Source organism: Schistocerca americana, chromosome 2, assembly GCF_021461395.2.
Source record: "Schistocerca americana isolate TAMUIC-IGC-003095 chromosome 2, iqSchAmer2.1, whole genome shotgun sequence".
Taxonomy (NCBI): Eukaryota; Metazoa; Arthropoda; class Insecta; order Orthoptera; family Acrididae; genus Schistocerca; species Schistocerca americana.
In genome coordinates, this window is record NC_060120.1 from 682,950,642 (window position 1) to 682,972,499 (window position 21,858).

Genomic DNA, 21,858 nt, shown 5'->3' on the forward strand with positions numbered 1-21,858 from the left:
TATGTTTACTCCTTTCATTATTTATACTAACGTAAGAGGGAGAGAGGCAATATTACCAATTCTTAAAACAATAAGGCCATTTTTATACATTCTGCAGCCATGTATACAGCACTACTTTCGAGGTATTCTGGATTAAACAGCTCATAACATAGGACACCAATAATATCTTATTATTCTCATTTTCTGGAAGGAAGTACTAGTTGAATTTCACTTTTCCTGTGCACCATGCAGGAAGGAAACAACTACAAAATCATTTACTACTTTGTAGATCAAAGATTTAATTTTGCTGAAGGGTGACAATTGGTACGAAGATGGTGTGTAATTTCAGTACAATGCCTGTTTAACTCCAGAGCCAAGTTATTTAAAAACAGCCCTCTACTCTCCATTTTCTACCAAGTGCAGTAGAAGTACAGGCAACTGTACAATGAAATGTAAATTAAGAGCAAGTAAACCACAAAGGAGCACCATTGCTATATTCAGATAGGTTTTTTATTTGACAAATATGGAGAATTTGGTAAATAAACAGAAATAGGTAAATTGTCCTGCATAAAATAGAAAATGATCCCACAGAACCTTGCTGTTCTTATTTTATTAACTTTTTGTGAGCCTTTCCACATTTTTATCTGGTATTCTGTTGTTAATCAGAATTCTTTTGGAATGGATTTCACAGAAAATAGTCACATCACAGAAAACAGTTGATTTAAGCACTAAAACAATAGTAGGCGTTAAGTGACTGCTCGTTCCAAAATATGAACTAATACTAACTCGAGGCAAATTCCAGCAACAAATAGTAAATGTTTCATAGTTTCATCTTACCTTTTTTGTTTGCTTACAGTCTCTCTCTTCATTCTAATTAAGTAATAACATTAATTAACTCATTACAATTAATTTTGTACTGTTTGAGAGATTTTTTTTTTTATAAATTGAATCCAGTAAGAAAATAATGATCTTATATTGTGGTAACTCATTAGCATGACAGACTTGATTTGTGCACCCAGTGGAAATGAAATTTGCAATTACTACAAAGAAAAAAGTTATAGTGTTTCATTTGATTCACACTACTTGTAGTACTAAAACATTTATAAAAAATATATGACAGTTAGCTACATCATTCTTAGGTGCATACTAGCCAAGCAATTATAGGCAATACATAAAGACACTACACTGTCCCAGTCACAACTTGAATGGTGGTGTTCTATTAGTGCTACATTATTGCAGGGAGACACACATCCTTAAATAACTCTCTCTCTCTCTCTCTCTCTCTCTCTCTCTCTCTCTCTCTCTCTCATGCCAATCTCAAGCACACAAAAACACAATGGTCACATAATATACCAGTGTTAAACATATATTATCTTGCACAGCATTGAACTGCTGCTGAACTGTACATATATCTTATTATTTTTTTCTAAAAAAAAATAATAATATTTCAATCGATAAGCGTGGCTGTGTAACATAACAATAAATTATTTATAGATACACAAATATGTAAACAGTCTATGAAAAAATGTACAAAGCATTTACACCAAATAGAAAGCTCATCAATAAAATAACTGAATAACACGCATAAAAATTGTATGGATAAACAATACAGCAACAGAAATATCTAACAACACTACAAACTGCAACAATTACAAAACAATAATTTAAATTATGAAACATATGTTACAAAAGAGGTCATAAGTAATGGCCATATAACAATTCACTATAGGTTTAATATTGAAACAGACTCCCAGGGTAATAACTAAAACTGGGAAATTTTCTTATAATAAATAAGAAATATGTACCATTTCACTGTCTGTGGAATGCAACATTTACACAATAGTTTGTACAAACAATTTCTATAACCTGAGATCAAAGAACATTAAAACATTCAGGCTCCAGAAAACCCATAAACTTCAAGCACTCTTATTTCGAAGTCCCCACTGGCGCACAAGGGAGGATTGTTGAATGTGAGGCAACGATCTGTTTTGCCAAAGCGAATATTTTCATCCATCCAAATGGCTTGTCCCTCACTGTAATGAAGACAGAGAAATACATATAACAAAGACAATCTCTGAGATCAAAAAAAGTATATGTAGATTATGTGCAACTTATTTTGAGAAACATTGTCCCAATTGCTGCACCATATTTAATGAATTGACAAAACATTATCCTAACCTGATTATCTCTGTACCGGCATAATAAAATATTGCTCAGTTTGTTTCCAATGGTTTCCCATGATATTTAATGTCCAATGATGGTGTAGTGTACAATGAGCAGTCACACAGAGGGATATTAAAAATAAAAAAGAAGTGAATGAATAATAAATAAGTGAACTTACATCTGTTTTACAAAGAAATACAAGTAATGAAAAAAAGGAAACCCAAAGGCCTAGAACACTTCTTTTTGTAATGTATGACAAAATAATCCTGACACACTCTTGTCACAAAAGCTGCAATATTTGACACGTTTGCCAATTATTTTGTATTAAACAGGTCATTGGAGGCCAAGTAAAATGTTGGACTGGACCAGGATTCCAGTAACCGTTGTTAGTGATATAGGGAAAGTAAAGGTAACTTAAGATTTAGATGATTGAACAGGCAATTGATCCCCACTATTTCCATATGTGAGTCCATTGCTTCAACCACTGCACCATCTCACTTGGTGTGAGCAAAAAAGGAATTAGAATGAGATTATTAAGACTTATAGCACCAAGTCATTTTTGTTTGTTAAACCACAGGTTCTTCGTATTTGTTGACAATAACTCAAGAGTGTCAGAATATGGGACTTCATACTGGATTTAAAAGGAAGTACGAAGTACTGATACAAATGTTTTTGAAACGTTTATTATGGTTACACACATTCCTTTTACCATTCACCAAATCACAAGTATTAAATTATGAACACATTGCATTTTTAACAGTATCAGTGTTCTTCAAGAAGTTTCTGCATGGTGTCCACGTATATGCTTAAAGCAATCTCTCTGTAGCTTCAAACAACCTGGCTACCAGATCAGGACTTGGAACATTTAAGACCTTAGCATTTTAATCTACCAGGAAGTTTCAAATCAGGCACACACAGCTGCAGAGTGAAAATCCATCCTGGAAACATCAGTGTTGCTTATTTCCAAGAATCAACTACTTTCTCGAATTTTAATGGACTATCTAACTCTCAATATAGTAATCCGACATTTAATGAAGCTGGTTATGTTGAAATGTTTACAGATGCAACTTAGGGTCTATCAATACTTATGGATGTGTATACTTACCCTCCACCAATGGTTAACATTTTTGAATCGGCAGCCATGAAGAGCTCTGCTGAATGGTCAATATTAGGATCTCCATTACTGCAATCCATGCCTACCCACGGGTATTTGGCACGTTCTGGGTATAAACTAAAAAGGAAAGTCTCACCGGTCCCAAAGTAGGCTTGCCTGTTGCCATGATTATCTTTGAGATTTCGCTCGTACCACCGAGTTGAACAATATGCTCCAAACACCTGTAAAATGAAATATCCAAGTCAGATTTTTCAACTTCTCCCAGAGTGATTGATAAAATGGCTGTGTCTGGATATCCATTTTGTTTGATGTCATTCTTCTTCCCAATATTCAACAGAGTCTAGTCGGAATCCAGACAACAAATATATTCAAAACCAGCGAATAAAGACAACTAAATCTGAAATGCTGTATAAGAAAAAGGAACTTAATTTGACATCACATACATCATTTTTCAGAATACATGGCTCATCGTTACTATGTCCAAGAATATAGACAAAGCAAGAATATAGAGGTATTTGTGGAGAAAATAGAATGTTTCTTAATTGTGTATATCTAAAATGACACCCACTTAAAGGAAGCGGAATGATAATTAAATTTATAAATCAGCTGTCAGGAGACTGTATCGAAAGCCAGTGTTTCAGTTCTCCCCATTTTATTCGGATATTTCCTAAATAGCTCAAGTTATGTGTAAGTTCTCTAAACTGAAGAAATTAGATTGATCTGCTTTCTTTGTTGTATTGCCACCCTGAATGCATTTTATAACAAAGAATGTAGCACATTTGTAGTTTTATTATTATGTGTATGGCCCCCACCATCACAGACAGAACACACTCAACATCAAGCTACAATAAAAAACACTACTTATCAGGGAAAATAAATACCCTTCAGTGGAGCTGCTAAAGTTACTGGTGCCATAGCTGCACTAATGGTGTCAAGCAGCTGGCGCAGCATTTCACCCTCATGGCCGGTCTCAGTGTGCTGGTACAATTACTTGGTCAGCAACTGACACTGTTACTGAAATTCAGGGGGTAACATTGCTCTGCTGCCACCCGCTGGAGCAGTCTTCAATGTCCACCACTGTATGGCAGAGCCTGCCATATGGTCCAGCGTCAAATTTGATGGTCGAGGGTTAAGCTAGCACCCTTCTAGTAAACAAACTGCTTAGTGACTATTGTCATCAGGTGCTGCCAGCCATATGTCGGGGGTTGAAGTTCACAACATTGGTGACACATTCTTTACCACAAGCCATTACTGGCTCAGCCAGCACTATCATTCTGCTGTCGTTATGCAGGGCTGCATGACAAGCAGCAATTCAGCATCATCCCCACTGGGTGTCTCTCAAGCAAGCACACTCTGTTCTGAGCCACACTGCACTGTTTACAGCTGTGCCAACTGCCGTAAGTGGACAATAGTGCCAACCTGTGTGAGACTAAATTTGCCCCCTGCTTCCATTAGAGAATGCGGATGCCTGGGATGAGAGGATCATATGTAGCATCTTGAGGAGTCTACGCCTGACCTGAAATCCTGTAATGTGACAACACTACCTAGCATGTAAAAGTCGTTACAAGTCCAACACATTAGAACACTGACACAAATCCTTATCTTATACACAGGGTAACAGTAATAAAACTGAAAAACTGCAGGGACTGGAGGAATAAAGATCCCGTGAACATGTGTCTGCACATGCATTGTTGCCATGGTACATGGCACTGATAATGACAGTTCCTGTGACCACATGCCATCAGTTTCCTGTGCGTTACAGGCTGTGTGAGTGATGTAGTGTACTTTAAGTAGCAGAATGGTCTGGTTTTCATGTCAGGAACGAGCCGAGATGGTGTTTGTGTATGGCCAGGCAGATGGAAACAATCAAGAGGCAGCAAGGGTATACCAAAAAACAAGTAACCTCACAGACACCAACCACATCACACAATATTTCAAGCCCTTTTTTGTGTTTGTATGATCATGGGTTCTTTCAGAGAGACAAATGTGCAGGGAGCTGGCAAACTACTTGTACACCAGATATGGAGAACGGGGGTTTTACAGGATATTGAGATGAAGCTAGTACAAGTACAAGCTTCAAGCAAGTGGCCTGCCAACATTGTCTAAGCCGAAGCACAATTACTGTAAGCCAAAGTACAATTACGTATATCCCGCATGACAACCACTACTATCCCTATCACCTGCAATCCCATGGAGGTCACTCTGAACATCTGTTATGACGTGGTTGCGATGCAGCTCTGTACTGTATTCTGGGACGAATTGTTGTTGTTGTTGTTGTTGTTGTCGTCACACACTGCCCGTGTCCAGACACATGTTTACAGGACCTTTTCCCCCCATTTCCAGTTATGAATCTGTCTCTGCAGTTTGTCGGGTTTATTAGTGTTCAGCCAGTACATCATGAATGCTGAAACAGCCAGATGGATTTGGCTGAAATTTACAATGAAGACACATTATACCCTGTATGAACAAATACGCTAACTTTTATCCCGAAAAAGTCACTGCTCTTGTGGGATGGTCATCAAGACTATTATTCCCGTTGGTTGGTCAACATGGTTACTGTTCCCTTAGAATGTCCAATGTGACTTTTTAGCCATCCATGAAAGTCAACTATCAAATGAATGCATAAAGTTTAGCACAGAGATTAGTTTTTAACTGTTTGCACAAGTGAAGTAAATATGTACATACATCCAGGACAACAGAAACCCTCCTGTAGGATAACGTCATCACTAAATTCAGTAACAATTTAACATATGCTCATGATACATTTCACACCATGTAACATGTTGTGGAAGTGTACTGAATTGTGATATTATTAGGATTCTTGAACACTGATTTGGATTTTCAGTCCAGATTTGACCAATTCATAGTTTTTTGATGATTTTGTTTGTTTGGCTTATTTCTGGGATTTTGATATTTGTATTTCGAATAGGTTTTTGGTTGTATATTTATAGACAATTCTTGGATTAATTATATTATTTTAGGGTTAGTTTAGTCAACAGGTTTGGTTGTTGAGGTAGGATATCTTTTGACATTAGTTCTCTAGTTTAGGTATTACTTGAAAATTCAAGCTGAATCTTTTGCAGAGCTCACAATGAGCTTGGGCTATAAAGATATTCAGACAGCAAGGAAGGTCAGTTCAAGCTGAAGAGAGAAGAATCTAGCCCGCAGAGCATCAGGCAGATGCTCGGGCAGCTGAAACCTTAGCATAGGCTGATACTCCATGTTAGCAGAATGCTCACTGCATTGCATGCTCAGAATGCTGTTGAGATACCAGAGCAGTGTGATGCTTGATGACACAATATTGCAGAACGCATGGCCTCTCAGCGTGCTTCGGAGACAACCGAGAAGATTGCTTCTCGGTGTCAAGAGAATGTGGAGTGCATGGCTTCCTAGCGTGCCTCTGAAACAGCCGAAGAAGCAGATGCACACCAACTTGGTGTTGCTCAATGGAAAGCTGAAAATTGGTAAATATCTGCGAGGAATACCTGGGGTCTTTCTAGAATGTGCTTTCAGATCTAACTTTAGATTTAGAGAAGCTGGTTGATCCTTTAAAGGAATTATTTTCTGGCGAGACTGATGAGTCACAGCCGTTCCTAAACTCTGGGAGTTTATTCAATAATACAGTGACTGGATTAAATGGTTAATCTGACAGTAAATGTGTAATCATTACTATAGACAGTGTCAAAACTTCAATAACGATCATCACGTACTGTTGCAACAGGGTCAAACTGTGAACTGTATTGTTTCCAATACTTACTGTGCACAGCATTTTCATATTGATATGACTGTTAGACTTCAAGGACAGTTATTTTAGAACTTTAAGAAATGACTTAACTAATTATTTGTTTGCAGCACATGAACTTTTGTGAATAGGGCAGTGTTAGGCCACTGCATTCGAAAAATCATATTACAGTGCACAACTGAGTGTAGTATGTGGCTGGTCGATTATCTGTGCACAATTTAATTAAGAGAGGCTGTCTGGCCATAAACATTAGTTCATTCAACAATCAAAGTACACTTAAAGTCCTGGAGCTGCAACCCTACTTTTGAACATCAACTTTCCACCTAGATTCGACAGAGGTGCAGCTGCCGAGGTCATATTTGTACAGGTAATGGTTATGCTATACCATGTTTGCCCCTCCTTTCCAAAATTTGTGATGCCCACATTAACGTGTTGTTGTGTAACATGGTCCAGGCAGTTAAATACATCTGTAAGCACATACACAAAGGCAATGACCAAATGATATTTACTATGCAGCAGTTACACTAATGCCGACCTGAGAGACGAAGTGCAGATGTTTAGAAAATGTGTAAGCAGTACCACAGTGGCATGGTGGATACTGGGCTCGCCACTTCATAAGGCACCCAGTGACACCCCTTGTGGTGCACCTTCCCAATAGTGAGCGCATTTACTTTATGGAGGCCAACTTGCAAGACTGAGTAGTGACATTGGCCACGCACAACCTCTCTTATTATGTTGTTCTGTCTGTACCAGACTGATGTCTTTGCCCAGATTTTGTTGTACACAGATGTGCTAAATATTACACATGGAACTTATCAGAGAAAGAATGGAAGCACCATCTGCAGTGCACCCCCCACTGACGGCTAGTATGGTGTGAAGGCCTTAGATGCCCTAGGCAGAATATAAACACAGTGCACATAACACACTTTCAGTGTTACAGTGCACAGTTGCTACTGACATGCATCCGGAGCCCCATCAGTTTTTAGGCCTTCGAAAAAGTCGGGAAAAAGCTCCATTCTGGGAAGCGTGTGAGATGATGGGACTTTTGGAAGATGGTGGCCTCTAGGATACTACAATGGAGGATACTTATTGTGCCGGTCAGTGGCCAAGTTAAGATAGCTCTTTGTTATCATGTTGAGCACCTGTGAACCCTTGAGCCCCATGTAACTTTGGGCCAAATATAAAAAACATTATTGGAAGACATCACACACAAGTACCAAAGGACAGCACAGGCCACCGACGACATATATTCTTTTTGATCAAGCACTGAAACTTACTGAGGATAAAGTTTTCTCAATGGTGGGAAAATGGCTGTCTGAATTCGGCCTGCCCATTCTCCAACGAACAAGAGGTTTGTCCACTGATTTGATCAGGGAGCTCCCTTATGACACCACAGTCTTGGAGGCTCTCAAGTTGCAAAAACTAAGCCACAGCTATTATCAGGGCAAAGGTAAATTTTTAATAAAATTGTAGAAAGGCGTCTTTATTTCTTGGATGCACCAGGAGGCACTGCCAAGACGATGTTATCGAATTTGCTGCTGGTGCAGTTGTGCAAGAACAGGAATGTCACCCTAGCTGCTGCATCACCTGGGAAAGTCAACCCTGCTCAGTGGGGGAAGAACAGCCCACTCGGTGTTCAAACTTCCACTGGATCTTGTGAGGAAGGAAATGCCCTCTTGCGATATAGATAAGAGCAGTTGCTGTGGTACTCTGCTGCAGCAGTGCAAATTGATCATGTGAGATGAATGCTCGAGGTCACACATGTGTGCTATCAATGCACTTTCTGAATGAAGAATGTTGATGGGTGGAGTGGTGGTCTTGTTTACAGGAGACTTCTGACACTGTTAGTCACCAATTTAGCCACCGTGGTGGACGAGATCAATATGTGCCTCAAGACTTCACTGATGTGGGCACAGATAAAGAGATTGCATCTCACAAGTAGGATGAGAGTACAACCCTTCAACAACCAGGAGTACGTGCTCTTTGCTCAAAACCACCTCTAGATTGGCAAAGGCTGCATGGCAATGAATGTGGAAGGCCTAATAAAATTTGAAAGGTGCTCCCTGCACTGTCAGAAGCTTGGAAGGTAACATAATTAATGAAATTTTTCCAAGCTTACAAAAAAACTTGAGCATCAAAGAGTGGTTTACGTGGAAGAGCAATTAGGGCCCCTAATAATGAATTGGTGAAAAACACCAATAAAAACGTTATTGATCTAGTACCAGGTGAGGTGACCACCTACATGTCAATCAATGCAGTGATGAGAAGTGATGACACAACTACAGATCCTGTATAATTTATAGACTTGTTTTAGTTGTCAGGAGTGTCTTCCCACAAGTTGGAGCTGAAGTTGGGTGTGCCTATAATTCTGATTTGTAACCGTGATGGACCAAGTTTGTGCAATGACACCAGGTTACACATTACAGAGTTGAAAAGGAGAAGCTCTTTCACACTAACAGGGCCAAAGGAGAGACAGTATAGAAACCGCGAATTCCTATTATGCCAATAAACTCGCCTTTCTAGTTCAAATGCTTACAGTTCCCTTTGAACGTCACATTCTCAATCACTATAAATAAGAGCCAAGGCCACACATTAATAGTGGCAGGTATTTATCTGGGCATACATTTGCTGCTCGCATGTATTGGGGAGAGCCAGAAATCTCTACATATGCACATAGAACAACAATCTTGGAACTTTGTTTAGAGGGAGATATTGCAGGAGATTTCTGGCTCACCATAAACACCGAGATAATTATGATTTTTTTTTTGTGTTGAGCACATCACAAACAGTCGTGAAATTATTTACTCCCTTTCTTGCCACATTTTGTGAACTGCTACTCAGTCACGTAAAAATGTTTACCATGAAGTAATTTAGATTACATGCCTATCACAATCAGAAGTATGGATAGTACGGTCTCAGCAGAAATTCTACATATACATAAACCATTAAAAAAACTAGCTGAATGAGCAAATAAACTAGATGTGATGCCTAATAAAATGGAGCAATTGGATGAACTATCTCAAAATAATAAAAAATAGGCAATTTACCCATAAAAATTGAGTACTGTCAAGTGTGTGGAGAAATAGTACAATACCTGATGATTGGAGAAGAGGAGACATTGTTCCCATCTTCAAAACAGGCAACAAAAGACTTGGTAAAAACTACAGAGGAATAACCTTTACGAGTCATACAGCCAAGTTTTTTGAAAGAATTTGACTAAATCGAATCCGTGAAAAGATGGAAAAGGATCTGAGTGAAGATCAGCATGGGTTTAGGAAAGGAAGAAGCACAGTACCTGATATTTTCTATCCGTCAACTGATGGAAAAAAGTTGGGAATATAACAAAAGGGTGATAATGGTTTTTATTGACATATAAAAGGCACATGACTCAGTTAACAGGGAAAGACTCTGGGAACAAATGAAGATAGTTATAGAAGATGGATACATTAATGAAATAAAGACAATGTACAGAGGACACAATTGTAGAATTAGAACACCAGTGGGAAACTCTGAAAACTTTGAAATAAGACATGGACTTAAACAAGGAAGAATTCTATCTCCTGCACTTTTTAATGTTGTGATGGAGGGAATGAACAGGGCAGTTTAAATAAAAGATATGGTACAAGATAAAGACAAAAAGATGATTTTTGCAGATGATAATACAGGGCAATAAAGAGGTAGATGTACAGTTACAACTAGATGCTTGGAAGGAAATAATGAAAAGGTATGGATTGAAAATAAAGAGAGATAAGAGTGAAGTAACAGAATTTGGAAGAGACAAAGGGTTCAACGGGAGTGAAATATCTAGTGATGGAAGAATAACCAATGAAATTAGGAGGAGGTTACAGAAGGGAGGCAATTTCTACCAAACGATAAAACACCTTATTTGGAATAAGGAAGTTTCAGAAAAAGCAAAACTCATGTATAAGAGTTATTACTTCCCTATTGACACGTATGGAGAAGGAACATGGACAATGACAGAAAGGGACTGTAGCAGACTGCAAGCAAGGGAAAAGAAATTTCTCAGAGCAGTTAAGGGAAAAAGAAGACTGGGCAAAGTAAGGAATGTACATATTACAAAGTACTTAAAAGAGAGGTTAAGATGGTACGGGCACATTAAGAGGATGTGTGGGCAGACACTTCGCAAAATTATGGAAGAACTAAAGATGGATTGAAAAAGAACTAGAGGGCGCCCAAGAACACGGTGGAAAATGGGAGTGAGAATATCTGTGGAAAGGAGACGTGTGACCTGGCAGCAAGTGGAGGAGGAAAAGTGGTGGGAGGACCGAGCCAAATGGAGAGGACTCGTCAGCACCCAGACCTGGCAGTAGCTGGAGCGGGATCTGGATACCCATAAAAATAGATAAAATTTCCCAAATAGAGGAAACCTTAGATAATCTACCTAAGGAGTTTGAAACAAAATCAATCAAGCATTGTGATATAGCTAGAGAAGAAGTTAAAACACAGTTTAAAAATTTAAACGATAAGAAGATACAGTTAGAGAAATCATCTTCGAACAATTACAAAACTATATGCAATCAAGTCTCAGAGATTCAAGATAGGGTAGAAATATTAGTACTATACAAAAAAACTTATTGAAATTTCTAGTGCTTCAAATACTTTTTAACTGATTTGGAGAAGCATCTAGAGAAAAGGTACAGAAAAAAGTACATGAAAAATTAGGTACCAACAGCGTTACTTCTAATTCTATGGGCGATACTATTTATAATAAGGGTGAGTTACAGAAATTATGGAATGAATTAGAAGATACTAAACAGGGACTTAGAAGCACAATAGTTACATCTAACATAAGATTATTGCCCTTAGTATTAGAAGAATTACAAATGGGAAATGGAGTTAGTTGTGCTAAGTAATTTCCAAAGAAAAGCATCCAACATATTTCATAAGAGTATTTTCTCGATCCATGCCTCAGAAATGGGAATAAATTTTGCACTAGAACATTTACTATCTAATGCAGTGGAATGGGGAAGAATTTAAACTGTGGGAAGATTTCCAGGGAACATTTAAGAGAAAGTGTTGGTCCACAAGTTCACAAGAAAAGCTGACATTACAGTCGTTAGATACTAAGCACTATGATATCTTGTGGGGTACATATAAATACTACATTGAGTGGCATCTGACTAGGTCTAAATATTTAGCTAACCCACTAGATGAAGCACACTTGGTCCAAGTGCTGGAAAGGAGATTGCCTTATTTCACATTTAAAGAAATATTACATAGTGGGTGGACCACTGTAGAACAATTATTGACATTTGCGGAAGGTTTGGATACCCTAAATAAATAAAGAGGCCTTTTAATCATGCAGAAAATAAGAATACAGGAAATGGAAATACAGGGAATGTATTGGCAGTTACACATCAAAATTTTCCAGGAAAGGAGGGAGGGAGAGAGAGAGATTGGGGGGGGGGGGAGGGAGGGAGGGAGGGAGGGAGAGGGAGAGGGAGAGGGAGAGGGAGAGGGAGAGGGAGAGGGAGAGGGAGAGGGAGAGGGAGGGGGAGGGGGAGAGGGAGAGACTAATTTTTGTTGGATGGATAGGAGACCAAATAATGATTGCAACAGAAAGAGAAATAATAGCAAAATGAATAATTCACAGGTTTTTGTAACCAGTGACTCAAGCACCATTAACACTACAGTAGCACAGAATGCATCCCATGTCAAACAAAGTACATATACAACCAACAGTCCAATAATAGTATCGGAAAATGGGCACCATGCTGGGATGTGGGAAAAGATCCAGGAAGTAACAAAACTATCGTAGGCCCATCACCTGGAAAATTAATTGTATTTACTCATATGATACCTACAAAACAATGATTATCATTAGGAGATAACATAAAAGAGGACGAGCAATTAAAAACCAGTAAATGGCTCGAATGGCTCTGAGCACTATGGGACTCAACTGCTGTGGTCATAAGTCCCCTAGAGCTTAGAACTACTTAAACCTAACTAACCGAAGGACAGCACACAACACCCAGCCATCACGAGGCAGAGAAAATCCCTGACCCCGCCGGGAATCGAACCCGGGAACCCGGGCGTGGGAAGCGAGAACGCTACCGCACGACCACGAGATGCGGGCTTAAAAACCAGTAATCAGGAGAAAGGTATTACATATAAATGTTGATATTTATACAGACTCAGGAGGCGAAATTTCATTAATTTCACAAGAATACCTGCATACTATTAGAAAAAAGAATAAATGTCCCTATTACTGGTGACAAGGGTATTCATCATAGGAACAGTGGATAGTAAAGGAAAGCAAATTAAAGAGAAACTCGTCTGTCATTGGAGATAAGTGGTGTTGAATTTATGCAGACACTATTAGTAGTACCCAATGTGAACCTCCAGATACTGCTAGGCCTACACTGGTAATTAAAATATAGAGGAAAACTTGACTTTGATTATAAAGTGTTATACTGGATCAAGGAAAGTTCTAACCATATTACACTGTTGAAAATAAATAAGTTATTAACTAATAGGGATTTATTACTAGTTAGCAGATGATGATGAAGAAACAGAAAACCTGAAAGGGTGTTAGAAAAAATAATGACTAACTCTCAGCAATTTAACCTATTAATTGGAGAGCAACAACATGATTTGTATATGGTCTTAATGAAATATGAGAGTGTATTTTCTGAAAAATCAGCAGTGATTGGCAATTATGTTTGTCAAATTAAGATAAGAAATAAGGGACCATTTTTTGGAAACCTTACCAAGTTCCCTTAAACTTAACACCAGCAGTGTATGAGGAAATAGAGAAAATGACAGAAAATAAGTTAACCGAAAGAAATGTAAGTGCATGTAACAAACCTTTGCTTGTAGTAAAGAAACCAGCGGGAGGGGTGCGATTACTGGCATTTTAGTTCAGTTGGTTTGACTGCCCAGTATTGGCAGGTTAAATTACATGAAACCTCACAAAAATATACTGCATTCAGTTTCAATGAAAAGTCTTATCAATTTAAAATCTTACACTTTAGGTTAAGTATTTCAGTATCAGTGTTCATACAAGCACTAGATGAGGCACTAGGTAAGGAACTGCTATAAGTATTAATTATTTATGTAGACGATATATTAATAGTATCCAGGATGTGGGAAGAAGACTATGTATTATTAACTACAATGCTAGAAAAGTTTCAGGAAAAGGGTATCACAATTAAGATAGCAAAATCCCATTTCAGAAGGGAAGAACTGAAATTTCTACGAAATTTAGTAGAGGTGAAGAGAGTAAGATCAGATCCCAAAAGAACAGAGGCCAAGACCATCCAGAGCCACAAAATGTAAAACAATTACACTCGTTTCTGTGTTCAGCCGGATTCTATCGTCGCTATATACAAGGCCAACCAATGAAAGTTCCAAGATTATTATCATTACTGAAACAAAGACAAATTGCAGCATCTGAAGCACTCTGTAATATTAAGCAGGCATTGATAAATGTACCAATTTTGCAACATCCTGTAATGCATGAAGCCTTTACGTTAGAACTGACGATTCTGAATTTGATATCGCATGTGAACTTTTTCCAGGGTGAATGGAATCCCAGTCTTGATAAACTTGAATTAACTATATAGAGACAGGGAAGGAATTATCAGCTATTATGTGGAGTATAAAAAAGTTTGATATGCTCATTTGGGAGTCCAAGATCCTAATATATTAAGATCATTGCCATTCTCTTTCCTTTTGGAAAGCAGATTACTACACAACAGATTAATGAGATGGGGATTATTCCAATAGGAATTCCAAATAGAAATTAAATACAAAAATGGTTCAAAATATGTACTATCAGATGCATTATCATGAATACCTTCAGGAGTGAATGACATAACAAGAACTTCTTGACAATAAGTTATACAAATGATAAAGTAAGAAAGTTCGCATTAAGAATACAACAAGATATAAGCACTGATGTATAATTTACAGACAAACTACAAAAATGTGAAAAAACAGCACACTGGTAGAAGATAAATACATTTGGATGATAAGGGTAGAAGCACTATTCTGGAAGTTATGTAACAATAAAGCACAGTGGAAGCTATGTATTCCAAAAACCCTAGAAAATGAATTAATACAATTCACACATAAAGAAAATTGACATTTTGGAACACGCAAATGGCTTAAACATATGAGTAAGTTTTATTATTTTAAGAACTTTAATAAAAAATAAGAAAAATAATTAGAACATGTGAGATAAAACCAAAAAGTCAAAGAAGATTGCAACCATGTATCATTCAAGATAATACTGAAAGCTCTGTATGATCTTGCAGCAGCAAATGTTTTTGGATAGCTACCAATAAGAAGAGGAGGAGTAACAAATATTTTTGTCTTAGAGGAATGATGGCCAAAATATGAAAATTATATCTTACAAAGAAGGCAACCACGGACACTAAAAACTGCTTGGAAGAATATTTTATAGGTACAAGAGAACCAAACAGATTATTGACTGACAATGGGTCACAGTTTATGAGTATCAGTTATGAAGAATTTTTAGCTTGCGAAGGAGTTAAACATGTATGTATATCAAAATACCACTCACAATCGAACCTGTGTGAGAGGATTAGGAAGGAAATTGGTCATTTATTTTGACTGTATTGCTCTGACAAATACACAACTTGGCATCAGAAGAGCCCAGAGTTCTAAGTAATACTGAACACACTATCATACGTCAAAAGGACTGTCCCCTTACGATGTATTAGATAAGAATTTTACCGCAGAACTTCTGCCAATGCTATTTAAATGGCCATCATTAAGAAATATAACTTCTGAGACGCTACTAAGATAGTAAATGACAATTTGAATAGGCAGGCAGACTTAACAGTATACAAATACAATGAAAGGGCACATATACCATCAATTAATATAATTGATTAGTACTAATAAATGAGTACTGTCAGAGTTCAAATATAAATAAACAGATGAGTAAGATTTTCCCAAGATATGCTGGACCTTTCAAGATAACAGGGCTACCACATCCCAAAGCAGTATTTCTGATTGATTCCAAAATGGGACACAAGAAAGAACTTGATAAAAAATAAATGTTTAGATCCTCAGGATGATTTGCCCTCTTTGCAGGTTAGGTGGAGTGACGCCCAGCAGGTTCTGGGTTAACTGCCTCATTTTTTCCCCCCCACTTTACTTCCGTATGAGGCAATTTCTTCCTCTTCAACTACTGTATTGTCTTTCAACTTTCTCCTACTATCTTGGAGAGATTTTGCTAACGTGAAGGGTGTCAGTTAAAAAGTTACAGATATACCTACAGAATTTAGAATATGTAAGTATAGTGTAATGAATATAATAGAGGGAAACATTCCACGTGGGAAAAATATATCTAAAAACAAAGATGATGTAACTTACCAAACGAAAGCACTGGTATGTTGATAGACACATAAACAAACACAAACACACACACAAAATTCAAGCTTTCACAACCCACAGTTGCACGTCTGCAACTTCGCAGGTTGGCACTATGACACCAACACAGACGGCAACGCCGGTGCTGTGAATATCTACGAGCAATGTTGTAGATTCTGGCCATTTGATGCCGAGCAGACGACCAAACAACACTGTTTCTATTTCATAGTGGGCGAGCCACTACTTGTAACTTTGTAACTTGATGTGCAGCTTCGCACCTACGTGCTCAGTACATAGTAAATCAACTTTTAATTGCAATACCAAGTGTTCTACCTCACCTGCTCCTCCTAGCTTACTAAATTCAGCCTACTCTTCTGTTAACAGGAGCACACACACGTGCTGCCTGCTAGGCAGGATACAAAAGTGGTGACCCCAATTTATCCTCAATATGTTGGCAAAAAGATATATTTAAACCCAGGGTATACTTAAAACACCATCCACAATTGTGCAAAACGCATTTTCTGAAAATTATTTCAAGCAGTTAGTTCATGAGCCCACACAAATAGTAAATGGTTGCGTAAACACACATGACCTCTTAGCACCAAATAACCCTGAGCTAATGACGAGCATCAAAGCCGATACAGGGATTAGTAAATACGGATTTGTCATAGCGGAATTGAATATTGTAGCCCCCAAATCCTCCAAAAATAAACAAAAAATATACCTATTGAAAAAATTAGATTAAAATTCACTTGAGGCCTTCCTGAGGAACAATCTGCACTCTTTCCAAATTAACAATGCAAATGCAGACCAGATGGGACTTGAATTCAAAGAAATAGTACTGAAAAGAATTAAGATATTTATACCAAATAAATTAACAAACAACAGAGCTGATCCCCCTTGGTACACAAAACGGGTCAGAACAGTGTTGCAGGAATAATGAAATAAGCATGTCAAATTAAATCGAATACTAAATCTCCAAGATTGGCAACCTTTTACAGAAGCTCAAAATTTAGCACCAAAATAAACGTGAGATATTTATAACAGCTTCCACAATGAAACCTTATCTCGAAACTTGTCAGAAAATCAAAAGAGATTCTGGTCATACGTAAAGTCGGCAAGACACAGTCGGTACCTTCTCTGTGCAATAGTAATGGAAATATTATCTAAGACAGTGCTGCGAAAGCAGAGTTACTAAAAACATAGCCTTTCAATATTCCTTCACCAAAAAAGACAAAGTAAATACTCCAGAACTTGAACCAAGAACAGCTGCCAACATGAGTAACTGAGAAGTAGAAATTCTCAGATTAGTGAAGCTACTTACATCTCTTATTAAAAGCAAGCCTTCTGGTCCAGAACGTATACCAATTAGGTTCAGAGTATGCTGATGCAACAGCTCTATACTCATCAATCATTTAACTACCACTCGCTTGACAAAAGATCCATATCGAAAGAAGTAGAAAGTAACACAGGTCACACCAATATTCAAGAAAGGTAGTAGGAGTAATCCACTAAATTGCAGGCCCGTATCATTATCATTGTTATGCAGCAGGATTCTGGAACATATATTGTGTTTGAATATTATGAATTACCTCCAAGAGAACAATCTATTGATGCACAAGGCAACACAAGTTTAGGAAACATCGTTCTTATGAAGCACAACTAGCTTTGTATTCACATGAAGTATTGAGTGCTATTGACAAGGGATTTCAAATTGATTCTGTACCGTACAACCATACAAGCGGCTTGTAGTGAAATCTGAAATTGTGATCTTAGGGAATATCATCTCAGTTATGTGACTGTATTTGTGATTTCCTGTCAGAGAGGTCACTGTTCATAGTAATTGACAGAAAGTCATTGAGTAAAACTGAAGTGATTTCTGGCATTCCCTAAGGTAGTGTTATAGGTCCTTAATTGTTCTGTATCTATATAAACAATTTAGGAGACAATCTGAGCAGCCGTCTTAGGCTGTTTGCAGATGGTGCTGTGGTTTATTGTCTAGTAAACTCAACACAAGATCAAAATAAATTGCAAAATAATTTAGCAAACAAAAGGTATGAAAATTGGAAATTGACCTCAATTATGAAAAGTGTGTAGTCATCCACACAAGTGCTAAAAGGAATCCATTGAACTTCGATTACATAACAAATCATTCTGATCTAAAGGCCATAAATTCAACTAAATAACAATGAATTATAATTAGAAACAATTTAAGATGGAAGGAACACAGAAAATGTTGTGGGGAAGGCATACCAAAGACTGTGTTTCATTGGCAGAACACTTAGAAAATGTAACAGATCTACAAAACAGACTGCCTGCACTAAATTTGTCCGTCCTCTTTTAGAATACTGCTGCACAGTGTGGGATCCTTATTAGATAGGATTAATAGAGTACATTGAGAATGTTCAAAGAAGAGCAGCACATTTTGTATTATCACGAAATAGGGGGGAGAGTATCACAGACACGATACAGGATTTGGAATGGACATCAATAAAACAAAGACTTTTTCGTTACAGCATAATCGTTTCATGAAATTTCAGTCACCAAGTTTCTCCTCCGAAAGTGAAAATATTTTACTGACACTGACCGACAGAGAGAGAAAGGATCATAATAAAATACAGGAAATTAGAGCTCACACAGATTTATATAGGTGTTCGTTTTTTTCCGCGCGCTGTTCAAGAGTGGACTAATAGAGAATTATTATAAAGGCAGTTTGATAAATCCTCTGCTGGCACTTAAGTGTGATTTGCAGAGTATCAATGTAGATGTAGATATTGCAATTTGTGAAACATTCGCAGTAACTGTTCTCAGGAAGGAAATTTTAAACTGAGTCGTGTATGTGTATTTGGCTTTATATGACATTGAAAACATGGAGAAGAGTGAGGAATCAAACAGAATGAGTTCACTCAGCCTCAAGAACTTGAGAAAACAAAATTCAGCATAGAAGAAAAAAAGGATGTTTTTCTTCATAATTACAATAAAGTTAATGAACAATGCAACACAAAGTGAGAAAGTTTTATGAAAACCAAACAAAAAAAATTTTTGACAGTACAATAATACCTCATTGTTGCAAGTCTTTATCATCAGAAGTGTGGGTTCATGGTGTTCCACACGCACGAAGAAGGTAGTTAAGCTACAACCATGTTCCTCTGTAGTGTATAAAAGAACTGGCTGGTACATTGTTATTCTCACTGGCAGCCAAGACCACAGAGTAATGAGCTGTAAGAAAGAAAGGATAATGTTACGTATACAGAAAACCGTAGGAATTAATCCAAATACAGGTATAAAACATAAGTTTATTTCTTAAATTTCTAAGTAGGTGAAGACACCCCATTAATTATGAAGAACAAATTTTATGGGCACTTATGAACAAAGAACAGTTGAATCGTTTAGAATAAATGTTCCAAAGATTTAGCTTAGCTTCAATCAACTGGATTCAGAGTGATATAACAAATATGGAACTTCTCAGTATGAAAGGTTTTAATTCCTTAATGTTTTATATTATATACATCATCATATTATATACAGAATGGTCAGAAACAGTCTGTAGAGCTTGTGTGAGTATTGCACAGTGTGGTGTACTGAGAAGTAACTCTTAGGAAAAAAAATGTGGTATGTTGCATGGTTTTCGAGTTAATTAGCATAGAAGTTAGCCAATCAGGACATTGCACAGGTAAATTAAAACAGCCCACCAGAGATAGTGCCACCAAATGTGTTCTTTAGTTGGTTTCTTAAACTCAAACAAGACAGTGATACAAAAATTGGACATGGGACTGTAAAAGGATCAAACCCAAACCAAAGGCTGAGCATCCTCATGTGCTATCATCTACACTAAGAGTCTGATAGGCTAACTTTGAAACCAATTAAGTCTGAAACGACACAACAGAGAGATTTTTTTCATAACAATTATTTCCTATGACAGCCTACCCTGCAAACACCCCTACAAGATTTTCAGGTTGTTTCTGACCACTTTGTATATATGAGGGTTGACTGAAAAGTAATGCCTCCACCTTCGTAACTCTTCAACAGTTGGCAGGACTGGTATGTGGCAGGTACTGGCTTGTTCCGTAGCCTCTTCTCTACTGCTCCAGTTGGTGGGAAGCTTTAGCATTGAACGGTTGTGTTGTTACAGTGTAAAGTATGGAACCCTGTGTAGATGGTCAGTCAATGTGATTTAAGCAATGTGCAGTCACTCAATTCTTGACAGCAGAAGGTGTCACCCCACAGGAGATTCATCAGAGAATGAAAGCATTTTATGGTGATTGTGTTGATGTGAGTACTGCGCGTCATTGGGCGAGTAAGTCTACAGATTTTAAGGTGGGAACATCTGACCTGCGTGACAAACAAAGAGTTGGACATCCTGTGACAGCAACCACCGAGTTTCACAAGCAAAATGTTGACAGACTGATTCAGGACGATCGTTGTATCACTAAGAAAGAAAATGAAACCACAATCGGCATTTCACAAGAACGTGTGGGTCACATTATTGCTTTGCTCGGCTATCTGAACACCTGTGCATGGTGGGTACCCCGGATGCTGACTCCTGAAATGAAAGCACACGGACTTGAAATTTGCCAGGAACTTCTCTCCGTTACAAGAATTAAGGTGACACTTTCTCCATTCAATTGTGACAAGAGATGAAATGTGGGTACACCCTTACGACCTGGAGACGAAACGGCAGTCTATGGAATATCGACACGAAGAATTCAAGACCCAGCCGTGAGACGCAGGTGATTTTATGCATGTTGATTTCCTTGATCGTGGAACAACAATAAATTCATCACAACACTGCACACTTTGAAACAACGACTATCAAGGGTCCAAAAGCAAAAGGGAAATGTTTTCCTGCAGCATGGCAATGCCAAACTACACACTTCATGTGCCACCACACTAGAACTTCAGGGACTGAATCTTACCACTGTACGGCATCCTCCATACAGTCCAGATTTAACACCGTCTGACTTTCACATGTTCCCGGTAAATGAAAGACAATCTGCGAGGTCGTCATTATGCTTCTGATGAAGACTTTGATGGAACTGTGAGACTGTGGTTGCGGAAACAGTGTGTCGACTTCTTCTGTGACGGCTTCAAAAAACTTGTTCATCATTGGCAGGAATGTATCCAATTGGCTGGTGATTATGTGGAAAAGTGAATATTGGTAATTAAAGATCACATTCTAACAATTACTTCCGCATTTGATTTATTAAAATACTCCCATCCAAATCCAATTAACGAATGTGGAGGCATTACTTTTCATTCAACCTTCATACTAAGAATGATTATCTACAGTAGTATCCTCTGTCATGTGATAATTTCAGTGACTCCAACAGAACAAAGTCATAAATGTGACCTATCAAGTAAATTGCAGATTTTGATACGATTTTTACACAGAAATATCCACCACAAACTACTATGTCAGAAAGAATAGCTACAAATAAACCACCTGCACTAACAACATGAAGCACCTTGTTGCTGATCATCCTATAACAACAGTAAC

General features: G+C 37.8%; 1 protein-coding gene across 5 annotated transcripts in view; it reads right to left on the bottom strand.

The window, feature by feature from the left end:
- Nucleotides 1-474: 474 nt before the first annotated feature.
- LOC124594111 (GTPase-activating protein skywalker) overlaps nt 475-21,858 on the bottom strand; it is a 309,749-nt gene continuing 288,365 nt past the window's right edge. For all 5 annotated transcript variants that reach the window (XM_047132465.1, XM_047132463.1, XM_047132467.1 and 2 more), the window contains 3 exons: nt 19,422-19,580; nt 3,248-3,477; nt 475-2,012 (listed from right to left, as the gene is read on the bottom strand). In XM_047132465.1, the coding sequence (XP_046988421.1) occupies nt 1,871-2,012; nt 3,248-3,477; nt 19,422-19,580 (531 nt within the window). In that variant the 3' untranslated portion in view covers nt 475-1,870. The remainder of the gene's footprint in view (nt 2,013-3,247; nt 3,478-19,421; nt 19,581-21,858) is intronic.